This window comes from Orcinus orca, chromosome 5, assembly GCF_937001465.1.
Source record: "Orcinus orca chromosome 5, mOrcOrc1.1, whole genome shotgun sequence".
Lineage (NCBI taxonomy): Eukaryota > Metazoa > Chordata > Mammalia > Artiodactyla > Delphinidae > Orcinus > Orcinus orca.
In genome coordinates this window covers 80,539,574-80,563,273 of record NC_064563.1, presented here as the reverse complement: position 1 = coordinate 80,563,273, position 23,700 = coordinate 80,539,574, and the positions used below count along the sequence as shown (strand labels likewise).

General features: G+C 55.5%; 1 protein-coding gene across 2 annotated transcripts in view; it reads right to left on the bottom strand.

The window, feature by feature from the left end:
• Positions 1-618: 618 nt before the first annotated feature.
• Positions 619-23,700, bottom strand: part of ADCY5 (adenylate cyclase 5) — a 157,437-nt gene continuing 134,355 nt past the window's right edge. Inside the window, exons 13-21 of one of the 2 annotated variants that reach the window (XM_049710441.1) lie at positions 22,218-22,334; positions 21,628-21,816; positions 18,708-18,883; positions 16,579-16,608; positions 15,421-15,553; positions 8,925-9,188; positions 7,663-7,867; positions 4,698-4,822; positions 619-3,016 (exon numbers count right to left, since the gene is read on the bottom strand). In XM_049710441.1, the coding sequence (XP_049566398.1) occupies positions 2,888-3,016; positions 4,698-4,822; positions 7,663-7,867; positions 8,925-9,188; positions 15,421-15,553; positions 16,579-16,608; positions 18,708-18,883; positions 21,628-21,816; positions 22,218-22,334 (1,368 nt within the window). In that variant the 3' untranslated portion in view covers positions 619-2,887. The remainder of the gene's footprint in view (positions 3,017-4,697; positions 4,823-7,662; positions 7,868-8,924; positions 9,189-15,420; positions 15,554-16,578; positions 16,609-18,707; positions 18,884-21,627; positions 21,817-22,217; positions 22,335-23,700) is intronic. The other variant, XM_004278826.4, reaches the window with a different exon arrangement.

Genomic DNA, 23,700 nt, shown 5'->3' with positions numbered 1-23,700 from the left:
TAGGCAAGTAACTCAACCTCTCTGTTTCTTCATCAGTGAAATGCGGTGGCCAGGATGATTAAATGACATCATGTTTGTAGTGTGCTTATCCCATGCTCTGGCACACAGAGTGCCTAATAAATGGTAGCCCTTGTTCTTAGCTATCCAGGTCAAGTCAGTTCACCTCCTGCCTACATCTCCCCCACTGCCACCTACTTGGGTCCTTTCGATGATCTGTGTTCCCTCTTGTATTTTCAATTTTCATTCACTTAGCAAAGAAACATGTTTGGCTCACCTGTTTTAAAACATCCTCCCCTTGACCCTGGATCTTTTCTGGTTCCATCCTCCATCCCTTGTCCCCTTCACCCCTGGCCCCTCTCCTCATCTCTCCATCCCTCAGCCTCCTGCACCCTGGCATGTCAAAGGTCACCAGTCCAAGGTCACCAGCGTTCTCCCACCTGCTGCTACAATGACTGCAGTCTTCAGCTGACATTCTCGCCACAGCAGTGCGCTGTGTCCACTCAGGGGCGCTCTCCACCCTCTGAGGCTCCCTCCGCAGTGCCTCTCCTGTGCTGAGTGCACTGTTCTTCCAGCTGGAGCCAGGCCCACGGCCCAAGATGTAAATCAGACCAGGACACGTTACCAGTGAAAGTGTTTAATAGTTAAATTAGTTAAATAGACTTTTCAATTTCCATGGGAAATCATAATTGTATTCATTTTTGCAAGAGCAGGGATAAAAAGTGTGCACACCCCTTGGAGGGAATGAAGAGCTAGCACTACACGTTGTCACCAGTCACTGCCGGGATTGGGAGGATGGGTCCCCACAAGGCCAGGGAGGCCATGACCAACAGGGGAAACACAGGAGAAACTCAGCACACGTATTACTCAGGTTGGGAGCAAAATGAAAACCCAGCACCACTGGCGGGCCATATGGAGGGGTCAGGGACTTGAATACAACACCAGGGAGAGAGCCGGCCCCTCGTGACAGATGCAAGAGGCGTGATGCAGAATTCAGAGGCTGGAGCAGCAAAAGCACAGAGAGACTAAGGCTGCCAGTTTTAGGTCCATAAGCGTTGCTTCTCAGAGCTCTGTTCAAACTGGGGTGGGAGACAGTGTGTGGAAAGGGGAGGGTGGTGCTAGTGTCCAGTGAGAGGTGGTGCAGGTGGGCATCAAAGTAACATTTCGCAGCTGGCATGTAGCTGCCTCCTCACCTCCTTCAAGCCCATGTTGGAGGTAAGAATAATGCTGCCCTGAGAAGCAACGAGAAGATCTGGGCACAGGACCAAAGGATTGTTTGAATATGTCTCTATAATAGTATATCATTTCCCAAATGCCTCCCTCATAGGGTATAAAAAATAGAGCTTTTTCTTCGTATATTTGACTGCTCCCTCCCCCCAAAACAAAACTCAGACAAAATGAAATTTCTGCTAGCTTTGCCCCATGGACTCCGAAGCTGGCCTCTACTCTTTCCTCTGTCTGGTTTGCAGGTGGAGAGCAAGGCCACCGCCCTTTCCTTGCCTGAGAGCTGCACATTACATCCCCAAGTCTGAGGGATCATCTCCAGAGAGAGCCACCTGCACCTCGGCCAGCAGAGGAGCCAAGCAGGCGAGGTTTCCTCACACCCCCAACACCAGCTGAGCTCTCAGAGTTGCAGAAGCTGCCTCTCTGCAGGCAGCAAACGCTGACATCTCAGGGAGTGGAAGGGTGGAAGGTGGCCGAGCTGTCCACGGCAGGTTGAGGCTGCTTCCCTTGATTCCGACTTGGCCTGAGATGGGAAAGAAGCTTTTGTCTTCTTTTCATTTTGTTTGCATTTTACTTAGGGGAAGTGATATGTGTGTGTGTGTGTGTGTGTGTGTGTGTGTGAAAGAGAGAGAGAGGTGGGGTAATGTGTGCATGCATCTTCCTACCTATGGTACCCCGAAAGGACATGCTCACTGTTCTGGTTGGACCTGGGGAAATCTGAAGTGAGGGAAACAGGTGTCCTGAATGAGATCAGTTCCGCAGCATAAACACACACACACACACACACACACACTCCAGTACACTGACATACGTACAGTACAAATGAGCACAAATGCCCTGCTGTGCACAGCTGTTTTCTAATATAGAGAATTTACAAAATATAGAATTTGGTATATTTGTTAGATCTCCAAGGTTTTCAATAATACAAAGTAAAAAATACAAAAAGACAAGTTGGGATCCCCGCCCTCCCTCCCCAGTGGCATCCTGCTTTGCCTGTGGGTTTCTTACACGCATACAACTAGCATAGTCTAAAGAAGGGCACAGAAACGTGTTTTGTTTTATTTAATAAATATTTTCTTTTTCTCAGAACCGCCACTCCTTGCTCCGGGGCCTCTGGCCTCCCCCTCGCAGTTCTGCCCCCTCCAGGGGCACCGGCTGTGTGTGTCGGTGTGGGAGGAGCCCGCGAGGAAGGCCTCGGTCCCTCCAAAGCCAGCACTCCTGACCCGGGCCCCCTCCACCAAGGAGCAGGGCCTCGGCCTCGGTCTGAAGTTTAAAGGCTCACATAGAAAAGCAGCCCCAGGGCCCGAGGCCAGGTGGCGCCGCCTCCCGCCCGCCGAGGCCGTGCTCCCGCGGCGCCGCACACAGAGCTGCCGCGCGCCCAGGCCCCTCCAGCGGCGCCTCTCCGCCCGCGCACGCGCCGCAGCACCCGTTAGAAAACGAGATTCCGACCGAGTCTGGCGGCGTCTACTACAGGGGGAGACATCTTTGGTCAGCTTGGTGCTCGCAGGACGCTGGCACCCCGGGGCCTGGGACGGAGACCGCCCGCCCGCCAAGGCAGAAGCTGCTTCTGGAGTCAAAGTGGAAAATCTCAGGGCGGCTTCGTGGGCTGGAGCGAGGCTTCCACCGTTTCTCTGGAGGCCAGGCTGCCTGGCGTACGCAGCGGCTGCTAACTGGGCGGGGGCCCTCCGTTGAGGAAGTATGTCATCATCTCGCCTTTGCCCTTGACCTTGACCACACCCCGGCACTCCAGCTGGTACGTGTTGGCGGCCAGCACCTGGTACATGTCTGTGGTGACCTAGGAGGCAAACGAGGAGAGAGGACAGGCCATTCATGACCTGAGCCCTGACTGCCTCCGACTCGGAAGGATGGGCGGCGTGCCCCTGCGGGGCGGCTCGTCCAACGAAGAGCCTCAGAAACCGGAAGGACGGCAGCACCCACCCCTGCTGCGTGGCGTGGCGAGCACCTCGCGTGTGCCTGCGGCCCGCAAACTGCCTGTCATCGTCCACAGTGGGAGAAACGCAGACGCTGAGGGGAGGCGCTCAGGAGCTCACAGCCGTCTGACTCCCCACAATCAGTGCCCAAGGGTTTACCAAAGTCTCACTCCTGAGTGATCAGAAAGTTCTAGAAACCAGTTTTTCACCACAGACAGTTGGAGAACCACTGCTGATCTCATTTCATCCTTCTGTGAGGTAAGAACTATGATCTCAGGCTCATAAAATCTAAGTCATTGCCCGATGTTACGTAGCTAATAAAGGCTAGAGCCCGGATTCACTTCAGATGCCTGTCTCTGCTTTGGCTTTTGGAACAAAGAGGAGAACTCACAGGTGGTTTCAGTAATGACACAGCACTACTGCAGGGCGAAGGGCCAGAGCAGGGGGCACAGGAGCAGCAGGACGACGAGTGCCTCACCCCAAGGTGATCCAAGAGCCATTTCCGAGCATAGCCAGCACCCGCCCCCCACCAGCGCCCCCATCACACGCCTGCTGTCGGACCAGGGAGGAGGGGGCAGCATGTTCCGTGAAAGGTAAGCCCCATGCAAAGGCGAGGTGCTGGGTTGTCTTGTGGTTACTGACTGAGCCCCTCACACCTGTCTGTGGGTGGGGTTGGAGGCTCTGTAAACACTCATCCTATCTCCCCATCTCCCTTGAGGACCCCCACTCCCATCCTGCTGTCCCTTCCCCCGCCCCCCGCTTTGGCACAGGGATGGAGGTGAGAGAAGGCCATCTGGCCAGGGCCCTCAGGCAGCACCCACAGGCCAGCCCCTTTGTTCAGAGGCCCCCCAGGGGAGAGAAGTTAGGGGCCGGTTAAGCAGCGTCCGTGTGAGCAAGGACCTTAACAGTGGCCCCCGAGGCCGGGGAGGCTAAATGACCGGCCACAGCCTCACAGGGACCCGGGGGTGCCGGACTAGAGCCCAGTCCAGGGCCTCTCTGTGTCAGATTGGAGCAGAAAGAATCAAGGAAGGCCTGAGAAAAACAAAGAAAAGAGGCTGAAGAGCAGCAGGCCTGGGAATCCCAAGCACCAGCGCAAAGGATGAAGAGGGGAGAGCGTCTCCAGGTCTCTGGCCAGGCGCCTTGGCTGTTGAGGCTGGTGGGAGCGCCATCCCGGGACCAGTGGCCTCGTCTGGTTCTCACAGCTAGGCCCTGAGTGCTGTGGGCTCCATCTGGCAAGACCCTGCTCGTTGCGGCCGCCTCGTGTCCGCTCTGCGTGCCTGGTGGCTTGGCATCTGCAGCTGGCTGCCCTCATCCCCCCCAGTTCCTTCTGTGGCCAGTAGAGGGCTTGCACAGGGTAGAAGATCTGTCCAAGGTACCGACGGACCAAAACACAATTGTGTTCTCCAAGCTTCCAAGATACCAGCGCCAACTGCCCCATCACCCTCAAATCTGGCTGCGGAAATTCTGACTGGGAACAGCGGGCGGCCTGCCGGAAGATCACTTAGCCTCACACAGAGGTCCCCACAGGGGTGCTCCTGCACTCACCTGGATGCGGTCGGGCACGCCGGTGCTGTCCATGCGGCTGGCCACGTTCACTGTATTGCCCCAGATGTCGTACTGAGGTTTGCGGGCCCCAATCACCCCAGCCACTACGGGGCCGATATTGAGCCCTGCAGGGGACAGAAGTGAGAGTGCTCATCAGGGTTCAGACTGACGCTTGCCCTGCCTGCCCTCACTACCGTTCCCCCCCACCCCCGACTCTTGGCCTGAAGACACCCAGGGTCCTCCCGCCCTGAGGCTGTGCCTAACCCCACAGCTGCCACTGCTCTGCTCCCATCGCATGCTTGCTATCTTGAGACCACAGGAACCCAATCACATAGCCGCTGCTCCTGTGTCCTCGCCACCCAGGCAACGTTCAGCTCCTGCAAATCCACCGCTAGACTGCCCTCTTCAAAGTTTCCAGTAACCTCTGCGTTGTCTGATTGCCTTTCCTTAATTCTCCCTCTCTCGGTGGCATTTAAGTTTTCACCTTCAACTCGGACTCAATATACCAGACTCGCCATTTCCTTCTTCCTTGCTCCTCTGTTTGTTTCAGGGGTGCCACCATTCTCGTTCTTAGAACCTACCTCCTAGCCCCCCTCCCTGCCCCCAGAGTCTCCTCTTTCCAGGTAATCCTCCCTCAGGCCTCTGAGCCAGGGCGGTGATGCTCCCGCACCGTCCACATGGGCTCTCCCTCTGCATCTCTCTCCTACGCTTCTGCTCCGGTCTGTCCGCCTTCCCAGTCCCGCCCAAGACAACACTGAGCAGCCCTGCCCCTGAGCCTCTGCCGTGCTGGTCTCCACCTCAAGTGTCCTTCCTCCTTCTCTCCTGGCGAAGTCCTTCCTGGACACATCTGCCTCAACCGGCATTCGCTAGACATTTCCTGCCCCATCTCCAAGCCCCAGGGTGCTCCCTCCTATTACATAAACTGTCTCTCACACTGTGCCTTATTAAGCCTCACTGTTGCTTAACTCTTGTGTGTGAGCAGCAGGACCACGAACACAGCAGAAGCTCCCACATACACCCCTTGGCCACTCACTAAGTCAGAAATGTCATCAGTTTTCAAAACTGTTTCCTCCACGACCCTCCTCTTTGGTCCCATCAAACCACATGTAGCTTTTTACCTCATGTGCTATTCCCAGGCTGGACTGTCGCCCTCACTGGCCAAAAGCCACGCTCCCCAGGGAAGACGTTCCTGAGTCTGTAGGACGGGATCTGCCACACAAGGCTCCCAACTGCCTGCCCAGCTACTTATCTGCCTGCCACTCAGTCCCCAGTCCTGGTCCAATGAAGGAGCTGGGGCAGCTCACAGAAATAAGTACACACTGGGAGAAAAGTGCAGAAGAGTGCGGATGAGGGAGATGGGGTGAAAGGAAAATAAGAATGGCAACATCCCAGGAAACCAAGAGTGACATTAACACAGAAGCACAGGCTGCCCGTTGGTTAAAGCAGGCCCCCAGCTGGATCTGGTTTGGCTTTCCAGCAGCCGATGCAAAACGAAAACCTGGTCCAGTCCATAGGCATGTGTCCACAGGCCCACACGGCCAGCTCCTCGGGGAAAGCCCAGTTCCCAGCACTCGGGCCGGAACGAAAGGTCTTCTGAGGACATGCATGATCACAATATTGACTTTTAGGAATCCAATATTTCAGTCTAATGTGCTAATTTGTAGAACTGAAACACCAGTATTTTTGTTGGTGAATCTCTGTTCCTTTTTTACAAAATTTGAAGTCTGAATAATTTTTGGCCTGAGATATTTCTTGGAGGGGGGGTCGATCATACAGTAAAATTTTGACAGGAACAAAGGTCTGCCCTTTTGGAAAGCATTCTTTACCTCCACCATCCTCAGCAGGAGGAGAGAGCAATGCTCGACAAAGCAGTTTCTTCTGAAAAAGGAACACTTACTCTGAAAGCCTGGGCATCCTTGGCAAGATACATGCTAAAAAAACAAACTGCTGAGACACCTTGAACCTTATCAAGCAACACAGAGTTGTGATTCTGAGATCATTTTGTGGATATAGCAGGGGAGCGAACAGGCAAGTGTGCTGATGTACGTGGGTTTTCTCTGTGCTATTCTTTCAGCTCTTCTGTGGAGCTGAAACGTGTCAGAATAAAAGGTTGGGGTAATAAAACAACAAAATTGAATACCAAAAGGTGTACGGCACAGGGAATATAGCCAATATTTTATAATAACTTTAAATGGAGTATAATCTATAAAAATATTGAATCACTATGTTGTACACCCGCAACTAATATTGTAAATCAACTATACTTCAATTAAGAAATAAAATAATAAAATTAATACAAATAATGAAAAAAAATTATATAGGGTTTTGGTTCAAAGATTTTCTGAACAAGTAGAGTATGGCTCTGCCTGTTTTAAAACTGACCCAGCGCCTCTGCTCAGAGCTCCCCACTCTCTCCCGCAGCAGCCCTGCCTCCAGGACACCACAGCATCTACGAAGCTCCTCAAAGCCACACAGCGAGGGCCAAGGCATTTGACAAAGAAGGGATCCAGGGAAGATATGCGGACTTGACTTATCTCCACATCCTCACCATTTCTTTCCCCAGTTCGCGTAGACCAGAAGAGCTTTCACAGCACCTAGAAGATCGTGCTCACGTGTGCACAGAAACCACTTGGAGCTCAGTGATAACCTGTCTCTGAGTTCCCGCCTCTCCCACTGGGGGCCCCTCTGCCCTTGGCGCACAGCATCCCCCCACAAAGCCTTTCTGGCAGGCACAGTGAGTGGGAGAGGCAGAAACTCGGAAAGAGGGTGTCCAGTGCTTACCACCATGCAGAGGAGGCACCTCCAGGCCCTGGGAGAACTCTGCTGTGTGATGGGGGCCTACCCCCACCCCTCAGGCAGGGACACACTGCAGTGTCAGCCTCTGCTTGGACTGGGTCATGGTGGCGGCAGGGGGGATGGTGGGTGGGAGTCCCAACAAGCCCTCGGGACTCCAGGCCGGGCTCACCGATCTTCATCTGGAAGTTGTTGAAGGAGTGCTCGTTGATGTACTTCATCTGGTCCATCAGCTTCATGGCGAAGTCAGCCAGAGCTTTGATGTGGGTCTTGCCCACCTTGTCATAGGTGGAGTCGTTGAGGCCCGAGGCGGCCATGTAGGTGCTGCCGATGGTCTTGATCTTTTCCAGCTGCCTGAACCGATCCTCACTGATGATCTGGACAGATGGAGGACAAACTGGGTCACCCCCAAGGTGAGCACTGAGGTCTGCAGGGAAGTGCAGCAGCACGGCCCCTCTTGTCGCCTCAGTTCACACAGGGGGCCCATTTCCGTCACCAACTCAGTGCAAAGCCCTGGTGCTCCCCAACAGTCTGGCCTTCTCCAGCACTTACCCTGTGGCTGTCTAGTGGCTGTGGGCTATCTGTGAGCCCAGCCCCGTACAAGAGCCCCCGGGGCCAGGTCACTAGTCACCTCTGGGGCTCTGTCCTCCAACAGGGACTGGCAGCCATCTTCCCCTTTCCCGGCTCAGGTCTCCATCCCTCCCAGGGAGACCTCCTCACCATTGTCCAGCAGGACACTCTCCTCCTGTCTCCAGGACCTGCCGGAAGCCTGTCCACACCCATTGCAGCCAACTCCAGTTACCGCGCCGCCCGGGAGTCTCGGGGCCTGCTTCTGACACTGCCTGGTTCCCACTCCACGCCCCAGCCCCTGTATTCCTGCTGGGCTCGTCCCTCTCACGCTCACTAGGCGGTGAGCTCCCAGCCCCGAGACTGCTCTACTGGTCACAGCATCCCCAGGTGGCACACACTGGGTGCTCAGCAAGGGAGTAATAAACCAAGAAGAAAATGTCTTTGTTTCTGCCTCTGCTGTTCAGGGCTTTGCATCTTTGTCCTGCCTCCTCCTTTCGCCTGGGAACTCCTCCTCCCTCGGACTCGCTCAAATGCTGAGTCCCAGCCTGAGCCCCATCCAGTCCTAGATGGCACGAGAGGAATGGCGGGTGATGGGGGCGAGTCAGCCAGGCGGGGCTTCGACGGGGCAGCCAACGTGCACAGACTGCGAATTCAAACAGCTGGGCTGGAACTCCAGCTCTGCCGCTTGCAGGCAGTGACCCAAGGCAGGACGCTTAACGTGCGGGGGCCACGTCCTCCCCATCGTGACATGGTGATGGGGAGGAAATGTATGCAGATGCCTGTGACAGTGCCTGGGACACAGAGCGCCTGACGCCTCTGCTCACATCTGGTGATGGGAAAGGGGGCGTTGGGGCCCGGCCGCACCTCGTCAAAGTCGGCGATGATCTCGTTGAGCAGCCTTAGGCACTCGACGCCCTCGTTGTTGGCCTCCAGCTCCACGTAGAACTCGGAGAAGTTGGCGATGGAGGCGAACATGACGGCCACACACTCACACGACTGATAGTAGAGCTCATCATTGCGCCGCTCGCGGGCCAGGAAGTGCGCGGCTACGTCCTTGGGCAGGATGTTGTGCAGCAGCCGCCGGTTGTAGGCCTGCAGCTCCTCCATCTCCTCCTTCTCCTCGGTGGCCTGGGACAGAGGACTCGGTCAGAGGGAGGGCAAGCATCGTGCTGCTCAGAAAAAGGCAGTGCAATCCGCCCACGTGCCAACGCAGGCCCAAGATTTCAGCAAGTGCTGACTTTGCAGCCTCGCTGCTGTCTCTACTTCCTGGTTTTCTATGAAGAGCATCTCTTACTTTGACCAACAGAAAAGAGAGATCTGTAGTAGGTAGCTAACTCTTCCTGCCTACCTCTTGGAAAGCGACGCCTATGAGAGCATTGATCCTGAAGGAGGGAACCCTGAGTGGACACAGGTCCCGGAGGAGAGGCCAGAAGGATCCTGTCTGCCCCAGATGAGGAGAAGGCAGGAGGGTAAAGGGATGGTCCAAAACCACACCCAAATGGCTCTCCAGCCACCCAAAGGCTCCTCGACCTTCCATTTTCCCCTTCATATCGGGAAATGCGATCGGAAAGGCGGTTTGAGAAAAATCACTTTAGCAGACTGACCACAGAGGAAAGGGCTCGAAGCACTGCCCGTTCTCCCTGGTTCCCTGAGAGCTGACTCATCCCAGGGCCAGACGCAACCCGCAGGGCCAGGAGGTGCAGGTACCCCGAGGTTCCCACCTGGGCGGGACAAGGACATCACTGATGACTTTGGTTCTCCCCTAGCTTGGGTCCTGGGTCTGGGACAAGCTCACTCTCCAGGATAAAGGGGCAGTGCAGAGCCCTCGGGTCAAGAGGCCAACAGTGGCCCACAGGCTGAAGCACAGAGGTAGTCCTGCACCTTGGCATGCGACGAGCCAGATGACCAGAGTGTTCAAGGGACACGGGGTACAGACTGGAGTCTGCAGGCTTCCTCCCCTCGATGGCAAACAAAATGGCCCTCTGAACTGGGGGTGGCCGTGTTGGTAAGGCAGCAGGCAGGCAGGCAAAGGATCACTGGCAGGGCTGTTTAAAGGATCCAGCCAGCCCGCCTGGGCCTTCCCTAACTACACATGGAGGCCCTTCTATTCACTGCAACTAGAACATCCAAAAGGGCCAGGACTATTTCTCAGGGCCCCGGATCTCCCGGTAGGCGGTGGCTGCCTACAGGGAAGGAGCTGGCACACCTGCACGACTGGGTCCAGCAGGGAAGGAGAAAGCTCAGGGACCCTAAGGCTCAGGGTCTAAGCCTTGCCTCTGAGGTGAGAGGACCCACTTCATTCCTGGAGCCACTGGAAACGTGGCCACAAGGATGGGGATCACACCCGAGGAAGCTCCTGGACCCTCAGGTGCCTGGGGGCGGTCTTCCTGCCAGGTGACCTCTGCTCCTATGAGGTGGCACAGTTTGACCACCCCCCTCCCCATGAATAAGGGCCACCTTCTCCTGCTCGGGAACGGGTGTGCCAGAGGGAGAAGGCTGGAGCGGGAATCCCCTACTTCTCGCCTGCTGTCCCGTGGAGGAGCCCCAGCTGGTCCATCTGCCTCTGAAAATGCACCTGACTGCCCCCACCCCTGCTCCCCACATGTCTGGGGACGCTGGAGCGCCTCAGCTCCTCGGATCAGCCTGCAGGTGGCAGAAATGTGACACGTGTCTTCCCAGAGAGCCTCTGCCCAACATGGCAGGCAGGGTGGCTGTGGAGGCTGTGGGTGGGGACTCAGGGAGCAGAGACGCGGCTGGGGACGCACGCCAAGCGCAGAGGCCCTGGCCAGGTATGGCTGCCACATCTGGGGAACTCTGCCCAAGACATGCAGCACAGCCAGCTGCTTCTAGGGCTGGGCTCTGCCCAGGCAGGATAGCTTAGGGGTCCACAGACGCTTGCTGGTCCTAGTAAGTTCAATGCTGTGGGAGGGGACAAGAATGGGCTCTCCCGAGAGCTGAGGCCGAGTGGAGGGGGCCTTGCGGGTTAGGGTGTGTTCCTCGTGCAGGTGCTTCAGGGAAGCTAAGAACCCCAGGCTCCCCACCTCCCCGTCAGCACCGCACCCACCCATCATGACCACAGACCCGACAGCTAAATGGGCTGCTGCATAAGACTGGGCGTGCGGATTGGACCATCACTCACCCATCCCAAGGACCTGCGTTCAGGTTATTGTTTATCCCGCCCCAAAGCCCTGGAGCACAAGGGGAGATGGAGGGAGGTGGACGCATCATGAGCCTGTCAGAGAGCTTGAGTGGAGAGAGGCTGACACACCTATAGCAGGTAGAGACACGCTCACCACCCGCCCGCAGACACACACACAGTGTGCATGGCCTTCTTAATTGCTCTCAAAATGGGAAGTGGTCAGCCACTTCCCTTCCAATTTCCCTTCCTTCCCGCCCTCGTGCAGAGCCCTCGGTGCCTGAAGAAGGAAGTGATCAGAGGAAGGGGTGCCATGTGTGGTATGTCCAGTGTGCAAGGAAGCAGGGCCGTGAGGGGGAGACGGCATGGTAGGGCAGAGAAGGGGGCTGGGGTGGGTGGGAGGTCGGTTCCGCCGAGCAAATGAGTAAATAGATGAAAGGAATGGAAGGGGAGGTTCTCACTGCCAGAGATGATATTTGCATGCGTGGAAGGGAGAAGGCTAGAAAGAAGCCTGAGGTGTTGCATTGGCAATGGGGGTGCTGCTGTAAACTCACGGTTTTAAATATCAACAGACAGATATTAGAGTAGTATCCATCTATATGTATGTGTGTATGTGTGTTTGTTTCTATGTTCCTCTATACCTACATACATTTCCTGGCTTTGTCCACAGAGAGGACCTAGAACAGTGAGCACACTGAGTGCCCTGATCTGGGTTTCTAAATACCATTCTCCACTAAAAAGAATTGGGGCACTTTGAGGGGAAAGTACGTGATGAGCCCCAGACATCTTCTTGTGCCAGAAAGTAAGAAGATGCTCAACGAATGATAGAGCCAACTGAAGACACACCAACCAGAGCCAGGACAATTAAAGCATTAAAATAAATAATGAGAGGCGCAGAGTAAACCCCATTGAATCCGATAGGAATCTGGGAGTCTGTGCTGATGTAGATAAATGAATGACCAAGTAAATGCGAGGGGGAGGAGGAGAGCTCTGCCTTACAGGAGAATGCCGATTAACAAATGCAGAAGGAATGACAGACATAGGTCATCACTGGCAGGCAGGAGTCAGCAATGGATGCAGAGGCTGGTGGGTGAGGTTTGCTGAAGATCAGAATATTGGCGTAATACCAGAGTATCATTCCACAAAATGCTAATTGAGTACAAAGGGGAAGATGGGGACCTGACAGTGGAGAAATCTGGCAGACGCCCACTTGAGTGGGTAATCAAGGTAAATGTCACCAGGGGTGGGACAGACCAACATAGAGGAGTCCCCAGGGTGATGCTCTGAGAAGTGCACAGTGTCATCTCCACGGTTTTCCTCCAAGAAGGCATGGCCTGAGTCTGGACATGGGAAACATCAAGGGCTCTAGACTGAGAGTCACAGAATAAGGACCTCTTTAAGACTGGCAAACATGAGAGGAGAAGAAAGACAGGAGACATGACAACTAAATGCATAGGGTACACCAGATGGGATCCAGGGCCAGAACTGGGACAGTTGACACACGTGAACAGCTCTGTGGGTGGGATGGCATTGTGGGTGGACGCTGTTGATTTCCTGACTGGGAGTTCGCACAGGGATAATGCAGAGAGTGTCCCTGCTTTTGGGAGGTAGACACTGGAGAATTCAGGGGGTTGATGGGGCATCGTTTCAGAAAAGAGAGAGAGGGGGTGACGGAGCAAATGTAGACAAATGGCTGGGGAATCTGATGAAGGGACTGGTGGCGTTCTTTATACTGTTCTTTTAACTATTCTGTAAGTTTAAAGTTATTTTTTAAAACTTCCATAAAAGAAGATAAAAATGGTGGGGGTGCATGGGTGTGGGGTAGGAAGTCAGGGAGGAAAGATAAAGAGTGGAAATGACCTGTTTCTGCAGCCACATGTGGAGAGAAACACTAACAATACAAGTGCCTGACATCGACTAGGTCTCCAAACCTCCCCAAACCCTCAGCACAGCTGGGGTCGGTGGGGGGATGGATGGGGGCAGGCTGCAGCCGGGGACGCAGGAGGCAACGGGAGTGCTTTGGGCAGATGTTGGGGCCTCAGACCAAGGGGACTGGAGGAAGTCTTGTCCACAACACACACTTTTTTCCCTGGCTGTTTCGGTTCAGGGAGGTTCACCCTGGCTGAAAGCTGGAAGGCTTCAGCTCTCTGGGAGAGACAGGCACCCCGCCTCATGGCTCCTCCAGGTCTTCCGGGGCTACAAGAAAGCTGCTATTGCCTGGGCACCGGGGAGCCAGAGGTAGGGGCTCCGGGGAAGCTCCAGGCTACTCTGCTCAGCAGGCAGGCGGCCTCAGTTTGACCCTGTGCCCTCAGGAGCTGGACAAGGCCCCGAGATGCTGGTCACAAAGATGCGGAGTGGCAGGCTCACCCTCCCTGGCCTCCGCCCCTTTCTCAGGGCCTTTGTAACACAACAGGGTCACCCAACAGCAATCACCTTGGGAGGGGCTCCCTGGGGGCTCCTGGGGGAGGCGGGGGTGTGAGCAGAGGAGTGGAGGGGCGTTGGCCCTGGACCCCACAAAGCCTGGTCAGCCCCCAGGAGAGACCTGAGGACCTCCTGGGAGCTTCCCCAAGAAGAGAGGCGTGAGCAAGTCGGGAGGAGGCTGGGAGGCTGCTCTCTGAGAAGAGAAGGTACAGCCTCACACTGGGTAACCCCGAGGCCCCTCCCAACCCAGGGCTTTCTGCATGGAAAACATGCTCCCCCAGCCTCAGGGCATCCCCACCAGAGACACCCAATAGCAGGGGCAGCCAGATGCCCCCGTCTTCACTCAGCATCCAGTGAAAATCCAGGGCCCCCTGCCCCGGCCCGAAGACTTTAATCTCAACATTACTAGGAAGCAGAGGATGGAGGAGGCCTAAGCGAGTTGCAGATGAGCTGAAGAAGTGGTCTGCACACAGGGGCCAGGCCAGGGGAGGCAAAAAAAGCCGGGCTAAGCTAGGCCTTGCAGGCGGCTGGGCTAGAATAACAGGTCTGAACCCCACCTTCACTCCCATCTAAGACCAGGCTTTCTCTTGGGGCTTCCCTGGTGGCGCAGTGGTTAAGAATCCACCTGCCAATGCAGGGTACATGGGTTCGAGCCCTGGTCTGGCAAGATCCCACATGCCGCGGAGCAACTAAGCCCGTGCGCCACAACTACTGAGCCTGCGCTCTAGAGCCTGCGAGCCACAACTACTGAGCCCGTGTGCCGCAACTACTGAAGCCCACATACCCAGAGCCCGTGCTCCGCAACAAGAGAAGCCACCACAATGAGAAGCCCGCGCACCGTAACGAAGAGTGGCCCGCGCTCGCCGCAAATAGAGAAAGCCCGTGCACAGCAACGGAGACCCAACACAGCCAAAAATAAATAAAATAAACTAAACATATATATATATAAAAGGCAAGACCAGGCTTTCTCATGGGCCCTTGGGTGCCCTCTCTTGCATCTTTTGAGGTGGTCCAGCAGGTCGGAAGGGGCCATAGGGGCTGCTGCTGTAGCACCTGGAGTACCCTGTGCACGGCCCAGCAGCACCCCTCCCGCAGGTGGACACAATCACGGCGCAGGGCACAGAGCCTGGAGGGCAGAGTGCTGGCTGGGTTCCAGCCCCACCGGGGCACCCAGCACCCAGCACCTCTGCCCCTGCCTGAGCCACCTCTCATCAAGGCCAGGGCACAGCCACCTGGCTGGACTTCCTGTCGACGATCTTTGATGCCCCTTCCAGCCATCTTCCCCTGGAGGGGTCTTCAAGCCCAGTTTAGGTCACATCGAGCCCTGCTCAGAAGCCTCTGGCACCAACTCCTGCACTAAGGCCTCCGCGGCCCCAGGACTGTACTCCTGCTACTTCTCTCCTCTCTTCCTGCCACTGTTTTCCCCCTGCCCTCCTGACTCCTTGCTGCCTCTGCCACAAACTGGGCCTATCCATGCCTCCCCTCTGTCCCGGCATCTGGATGCCCACTGTCTTTGTGGCTGAAGAGCCTCTCTCCCAGGCCCATCAGAGTCCCGGTACCAGGTACTGTCAAGGGTGGGTTTGTCTGGAGCTCCAGGGTTTCGCCTCTTGGCCCCAGAGAGCAGGGAGCAGACTCGCTGGGACGCGGGGCACCGGTCAGCTGGTGAGCAGGACGCCTTGTCAGTGCAGAACCCAGGCCCAGCCCAGCACAGCAGATGAACTGCTCACTCACAAAGTGCCATGAGGCCTGGGGGTCCCGCCCCACCCAACCCCACCCCCGACCCCCAAGCCCGGGACCACCCACCTGCAGTTTCCAGAGGAAGTCGAGGCGGGCGGTGGACTCCACCTGCTGGGCGTGCAGGTACAGGGCCAGCACAAAGACGGAGATGATGATGGGCGTCACCACCTTCAGCGCCACCTTGGTCGCGTGCTCAGGGCTGCAGGCGGGAGGGAGATGTCCTGGCACTTCAGGCCGGGCTCAGGCCTTTGTTTCTACCTCCCACTCCAGCCCCCCTATCCTCACCCTCCTTCTCTAACTGCCTGAGGTGTGCCTCCTCCAGGAAGCCTTCTCAGTGGGCAGCCCCGGCTCAGCCCCGGCTCAGCAGCCAGCACTCTTCTCCTGATGGCTCCCTCTCCCCCATCACTGGGGCGCTTCCCTCTGGTTACATCAGGGGATGAACGAGGCCCTTGTAAAAGGCAGCATGTACATCTCAGGTCTTTCTCAGTTGACAAGACAGGGGTTGTAACAGGGGAGCCAGGCAGGCCATACTGACCATCTTTGGGCAACCTTGGGCAAGTCCTCTTAACTTCTCTGAACCTTAGTTTCCTAATCTGTAAAATGGGATAACACCCATATTTCAAGATTGTGGCAAGAATTACAGACACTGTATGCAAACTCCTTGTACAGTGTCTGACAAGCAGTAGAAAATCCAAAACTGGTAGCTATTATTGTCTGACTATATTTCTGTTAACATTATTAATCCTCCCAATAAAAACAGCTGTCCCTGACCCTGCTCCTGTCCCAGCAGAGAGCCCAAACCTTGAAGGCTGTGTAGACTCCCTGCCCAGGAGCAGCCCCAAGGCAGGGCCTAACCTACACACCCTGCAGGCCTCTCCTCTGCTCCTCTCCTCTGGTGGCAGAAGGGGCACCTGTTCTCCTGCACCCAGGATCTCGTGCATGCCCCTGGGGAGAGCTTGAGGCCTGTGGAATGACCTGTGGATCCTGATGACCTTGGTCACTGAGTCTATAAATCATCTTGGGGTGGTAGAGAGATCATAAAAGAAGGGCACCTACCCAGTGAGGCCCCCTTGGTACCAAGGGAGGGGAGGGCCTCCTCCTTCATCACCCACCTTGCCACCAAGGCCCCCTCCCACCTGGGTACCGCTGGTGGCCTCTGGCTGCTCGGTGCCAAGGGCAGGCAGGGGTTGTATAAGGGAACTCGGAGAAACAGCTTCAACTCACCACTGGGAGGTCCCGTTGTTGTTGAAGTCTCTGTGAACAGGAGTTGGGGAGGGCTGTTCAGGGCTGCTCCCTGCATCAGCAGCCTCCATGCCTGCTCTGCTGCCCCCCAGCCCTGCTGTGCCCCTCTACACCCAGCTCTGCTTCCCCACGCCTCCTACTTCTGCCCCCACCACTGCTGCTCCTTTGCCACCCCCCCCCCCCACAGCACCCCTCTTCCCAATCCAAGGTCACTTTCAGGATGGGAGGCTTGCAGAAAGGCCAGCCCCAATTAGCATCTGGTCACCATGACCACAAATCACCCAGCCCTTACCTGGGAGCCTGGGGCCCCCCCAGCACATCCACCTGGGCTGAAGCCTGTCCCCTCTCCCACCCCAGCCAGTCGCTGCCACCCGGAGGAGGAGAAACACTACACCTGCACTGTCCAGTATGGTAGCCACTAGCTACATGTGGCTACTGAGCTTAAAATGTGGCTAGTACAGGTTAAAATGTCCTGTAAGTGTAAAATAGATACCAGGTTTTAAAGAATTAGTGTGGAAAAATGTCAAATATTCCATTAATAATTTTAAACTGACTATATATGAAAATAATACTCTGAATATATTGGTTAAATAAATACATTATTAAAATTGCTTGTTTTGCCTTTTTAATATAGCTACTAGAAAATTTTAAATTACATCTGTGGCTTGCATGATTTATCTAGTGGACAGTGCTGCCCTAGAGCCACACCAGGGTCTCCCAACCCAGAAAGGACCTCCATTCTCTGTGACTGCTTCAGCAGGAAGAGTGGAGGGGCTCTGGGGAGGGGTGGGGCAGGAGAGAAAGAGGAGGCGAAGTTCCCAGCTCCCGCCCTGATCCACAGGGAGAAGGGTCGACCTCCTCCCTCTCCTGTCCCCAGGGGACTGCAGCCTGCACCGCTCATGATGCTACAGCGTCTCCCTGTCATCTGCCCACAGCCCTGCACAGCTGTGGAGAAGTTCTTCCTTGCATCTGACTTAGATCCTTCACAACATCTTCCTTTTCTCAGGCGATACTCTGCACAAGAAGGTAACATTTCTGACCCTGGAGTTATTGCCTATTTTATCCATGACTGTACCTTCACTGCCAAGCTCAGTGCCTGGAACAGGGTAGGCCCTCAATAAATATTTTTCAGTGAATGGATAGATGGATGAATGGATCCCTTCCTCTAACTCAGAGAAAGTACAGTTCACTGCATTTTCTCAGGGGACACAGACCTGTCACTCACGTGTTTTGCTCTTCCTGATGTATGTGTGTGTGGGGGGGATGGTAATGGGAAGAAAAAGGTACTACATATCAGGCACTTTACATACATCTTACTACTGTAGGTATTACTATTCCCAGTTTACTGGGAAAAAATAATGAGGTTCAGGAAAAATAGCCAAATGTGTGTCTGAGGCTGAGATTCAAACTCAATTTGACCCAAAATCAGAGCTCTTTCCCCTCACGGAGCTACCTCCCCTGGAAATCTGACATCTGTCACTATATGACCAGGCTGACTGCCAGCTAGATAGCCTGGGGCACAACCCCCATACTTGCCACCTCTGGGCTGTAGGATTTAACTGCTCACCATCACAGCCAGGAGCCTTTGAGCAGTGCACAAACTACCCAACCGTCCAGGGTGGCCCTGCCTACTTTGCTGAGTTGCTATGAGGATGAAAGGGATAATGTATGTCCAACTGTCTGGTTCGAGGCAGGACAAGTGCCTACCAACAGCAAAGGTTGTTCCTTTGCTTGCACACACCTTGCTTTCCAGCTCTGTTGGACCTTGACCCCTCTGGGCCTGAGGCGCAAGGGCAGTTAGGTGAAAATAGGTCATCAAAGGCTGCCCTGGACAGAGGAACAATTCACTGAAGCCTGAGGTCAGGACTGAGTAGGAGGCTGGAGGCAGAGGGACAGGAGACCTAGTAGCTCTGAGGCCACCCTCACCACTGGGGGAGGGATGGAGGGAAAGAAACAAGACACTGTGTTGCTTTGCCCCGGTGGTCAGAGCTGGGAGCAACAGAGCACTCCCCTGGCAAGCCCCCTGCAGCCCAGGAACCCAGCCTCCCGCTCTTCCTGCCTCTCTGCAATGCCCCAGACCCCGTGCAGAGCGCGAGGCGGGTGCCACCTACATGGCGTTGGCTGTGACCAGTAGGTCGGCATTGTCAAAGAGCGTGACACCGGGCACCTCAACGACAAGCACGTAGATGAGCTCGATGGCCAGCATGAGCACCAGCTTCCCGATGCAGCTGATCTGCAGGAACACGGAGCAGGCCAGCAGGCTGAGCAGCACGCTGTAGGTGAAGTACTGTGGAGAGAGGGCAGCGGCTTCAGCGCCCCGGGCCCCGCCCTCCCCCGGCCCCGCCCCCGGCCCCGCCCCCCAGCATCCCTCCAGTCTTGGGCTGTCCTCAGGTGAAACCGAGGATCTGGGGATGCTTCTGCTGATGCAAACTTGTACTGTGGTGTGAGTGGCCCTGGGTAGGAACCAGGAGGTGGGGCTCCAGGCTGAGGAGGACCACTACCAGCAGTGTTGCCCAATGGTTAGAGCAGGGCTCCAGGCTCAGGCAGACTTGAGTTTCAGCCCTGATTCATTATGGACTGTTTGTGTGACTTAAGCCATTTATTCAACCTAAGCCTCATTTCCCCATATGCAAAACCTTCTATCTCATGGGCTTACAGTGATGATTACACAATAGGAAGCCCCTGGCACAGTGCATGGTGCCCTCCATTACTGTGCGACCGCAGGCCTCAGCCCCTGATCTGCAACATAACATGTGGTGGCAACATCTGAACTGACCTTATTTGGTGGCCAAACTGACCTACTGATGCGATGCAAATTATCACCTTTGTCCTGCTTCCTGTGACTATTCATACATTTTGCTGCAGAAATATTTCTGTGTTTCATTATCAGGTGCTGCCCATACTGCACTGGGGTGTGAGGTAACCTTTTAAAACCTGAAAAATTCCCAAGTCCAAGACATATCTGACCCAAAAGGCTTCAGATGAGGGACTGTGCTCTTCCCCGTACTTTGGGGAAATCCTGGTCTCTGAACCTCAGTTTCTTTCTCAGACAACCAAGGGGCCAAACCGGGTGATCTCAGAGGTCGACTTCTGCTCTGTTGTCCCCTGACACTAGTCCTAGTCAGGTCAGCAACTATTATTTTTCTCTTTTAGCTTTAGCATTGTTATTTCTGCATCAGGCAGAGCGACTCACTGTTTGCTGCCTCCGCCTTGGGCTGGGGGCCAAATGTGGTGGCTGGCAGTGGGGCAGTCCCTTCTGCCTAGGCCTTCAGGAACCCAGAGAGGGACTGCAGAGGCCCCTGGTGGTTGGGAGGGGGAGGGACCAGCCTCAAGTCACCAGAGGAAGGAGTAGGGAAGGCACAACCTGATACATCAGCCCTAAGGATAATAGTCCTGTCCTTGCGGGATGGGGAGGGGAACCCAAGCGCCAGCCTGGATTCCTATTCAGACCCTGGGCCCAGACATCCAGGAGGCCAAGGCATAATACTGAGGTCCACCTCAGGGTCTGTGAGGAGTTGCTAAAAAAGAACAACACTTGTGGGATGGGGTCAGCCCGAGGGGTCTGTAGCTGGTAGGGCCTGGGATCTGAGGGCCTGAAATTGATCGGGCTGGTGAGAGCTGAAGTCGGTGACCAGCCAACCATCTGCCACAAACGAGGAACCAGAACAGGCCCTGACACCACTGCTTTGTTCCCCCATTCTCCCACGGAGCAACCACCAAGGGGCAGGTGCCAAGACCAAAACCAGCCTCTGCTTCTCAGCAAACAGCCCTCAGGCAGCAGCTCCTGTGGGCTGTCGGCCAGATGTGAGAGGGAAGAGAGGTGGGGAGCAGAGGGCGGGTGCTGGAGCATGGCTGCCTGGGCAGAGGGAGGGCTTGGCGGGGGCCCAGGGACAACTGGTCTAGGTGAGCACCGGTGAGGGTGAGCCCTACCCCTCACTGAGTTTCCCTTGCCCATGTGTACAGGGGAGTAGGATCAGGTCCATTCCCTGGGGCGGGGGAGGGAGGCCAGCACTGTGACAGCCCACGGGGCCCTCACTGCGGTTCTGAACCCTTGTTGTGAGTCATGGGCCCTTTGGGAATTGGATGAATGCACGGGCTTTCTCCCCAGAAAAGGGCAAAAGCTGCCACCATCTTACAGGTTTCACGTGAGCCCCGTCAGGGAGCCGGGTTGTGGGAATCACCCAAAGCTTGGAGCAAATACCCTGGGCTGGAAGCCTGGCCCTGCTGCTCGCTGCAAAACGGCTCCCTGAGGAAGCACGGCAGGGTGAACGAAGCACCTCGCGTACCGTGGGCGCTTAATGCTCGCTGCTCGTGAAAGGTTCTCGCCATTTTTCAAACCCAATAGCCTGTAGGTATGTGATTTCTTTTTGGGGTGACGAAAATGTTCTAAGATTAGATTATGATGATGGCTGCACAAGTCTGTGAATATACTAAAAGCTACTGAATTATACTTTGAATGGGTGAACTTGGTGGTAGTACTGGTTTGGGATTGGGTTCCCTTTGCTCCACTCTGCTCTCTGACCCACGGCAGAGGGGTCAGACAGGTCCTCCTGAGGCCATATCAGGAATGCTGCTGAGGCTGAAGGTTGAGAAATAGCTCTGCCTTCAGGTTAAGAGCAAGAATTCTGAAGCTAGGTGACCTGGGTGGGAGCTCTGGCTCTGCCACTTACTAGCTGTGTGACCTTAGGCAAGTTACTTAACCTCTCTGTGCCTCAATGTCATCTGTATAAAATAGTATCTTTGTCATAGGGTTGCTGTGAGGATTAAATGAGTAAATGTGAAGCCCTTAGCACAGTGTCTGGCACATGGTAAATACCATATAAACAATAGCTATGCTATTATTGTCGTTATTGCTATACTGAGGAGGTCGGCCTTGTTCACTGGTGTCTGGCACAAAGAGTGAGAGAGACTGAGGGGGAAGGAGGTCTCTGTAATGGCAGAGGGCCCCTGACTGTCCATCAGAGTAGCCAAGGGTAGAGAAGGCTGGGGTGGCAGGTCCCCATCCGTGTCCAGTCCCTCCCTGCCCAGTACCTCGGGGAAGTTGCAGTTGGGCCAGGGGCTGCCGCAGAAGCCCCTCTCATCACCCAGGCTGTAGTTGCCGGCTGACTCCACCACGTGGCACGCGCTGACCTGGCTGGCACTGATGTTGTGTTCGTCCGCCAGGCAGCCAATCAGGTCCTTGGAGTTGCACGTGAACTGGTGGGGGAGGAGAGGGTCAGCCTGTGGGGACCAGGCCAGGGTAGCTCATCTCCACAGGCAGCAGGTGCCCATCCCGCCTCGCCTCAGGTGCAGCCTGACCCTGGCCGCAACAGGAGAGGAGCCTGGAAGAGGCCGAGGAATGGGCAGGATTTGCCCAGCTACCCAGGGCAGGGCTTGTAAACCTCCCTTGGGGCATACTTCCTGAGTCTCTCTGGCTCCTCCAGCCTCGAGAGTGAGGACATAAGGCTGTGTAAGAGGCTGTAGGAGCTAAATCTGATCCCAGACCCAAATAAGAACCTCCAGAGGGGAGAACGCCAGGGCCTGGGGGAAAGTCTCCTCCCGGCCCATGCTTGTGAGGTACAGGGCTCCACTGGGTTTCACCCAATGGGCTGAGGAAGTGCTGGGGAGGTGGAGCCACCCACCACGTTGACAAAAGCCGACAGGAACACCAGGGTGATGGTGAACACGCCCACCAGGGTGCTGTTCATCTTGGACCGCACGATCTTCCTGGAGAGCCTCTGCAGCGGGGCCGGGAAGAGCTGTCGCGGGGTAGAGGGAGGACAGACATGGAACAGAATTCAGTAGACTCCGCACACCGCCACAGAGGAGATCGGTAGGCGCCCTCCCCACCTTTGTCTCTCGCCAACAGAACCACAGGGGCTTTCCTGACCCCCTCCCTGTGGGCGAGCCTCCAGCCTCGCACCATTGCACCCCCGCTTCCAGGCCAACCACAGCACAGATTCTGCAGCTGGCCAGAAGGGGGTCCACCTGGGGAGCTCACAGGTAAGAGAGGTAGGACGAAAGGAAAGATGCTACCTTCACTCCAATGGGGAAGCAGAGAAAAAAGCACATGTACCCGCTGTGTGAATGCTGGGCCGCTTGGAGTTACAATCAGGGAGGGGCAGGAGGTGGGAGTGAAGGAGACATTGAGGTGCCCAGAACGTTTCCAGGGAGGGTCAGAAGGCTTCAGGGAAGAAGTAGGGAGCTGTGGGTCTGAGGGCTTGGAGAGAACCTGGGGTCTGGAGGAAAGGGATGGGCACGTGAGAAGGGGGCAGAGCAGCATGTAAGCGGACAGCGGGGCCCCAGTCGTGTGAATTAAGTGAGCTTTTCTTCAGCAGGATGCCCATGGATCTGCCATTTCCCTCACCTAATCCTCCCTGTATTTCCTTCAGCTAGACAAACTGTATGTCCACTCAAGACCCACTGCGGTTTTGGTAATTAAATGATTGGGTCTACCAAATCTGATATACTTGGCCTTGGCCCCCATGTGCCCTTCATCTCCCAAGCAACCTAGACTACAAAAGAAGTTGACAGACCCCAGAAAAGTGAAGGAGTGGATTCGTGCTTCCCCCATCCTACCTACCTTAATGCCTCCTGGTAAGGCTGATCTGCAAGCATGCCATGCGTCCTTTGGAAACCCCTAAGGGCGGACGAAGGTGGTGGAAAAAGCACTCACCAGAGCCTGGAGGCCCGGGTTCTAGGCGTGGCTTTTCCTGTGTGACCCCTGAGCACACCTGCGCATTCTGGCTGAGAGTGCCAGACTGCAAGGTTTATCCACCCTCTGATACCGAGCGTTTCTGTAGCTGGTCACACAGACAGCTAAGCAGGCAAGGGGACACACTGGGACCACGGTGTGACTGCTCGTTCCCAGTGCGGAGAGGACTGGCTTGTGTGCTACAATGTTTAAGGCCAGCAAGTGCCGGGCCCTTGGTCCAGTGTCCCTCAGCTGTGACCCAAACTCACTACATGCAGGGCGTCTACATGGGCCCATCAGGTTGCCCTCATGGGCCTTTGGGAAACCAACACAAATATGCTGATGCTTGTGCTGCTTGCTATGCTGTGAGTAATAAAGTCTCTTGTCTCTGACCCAGGGGTCTCGTGACGTCTGCCAGTATCCATGAAAGA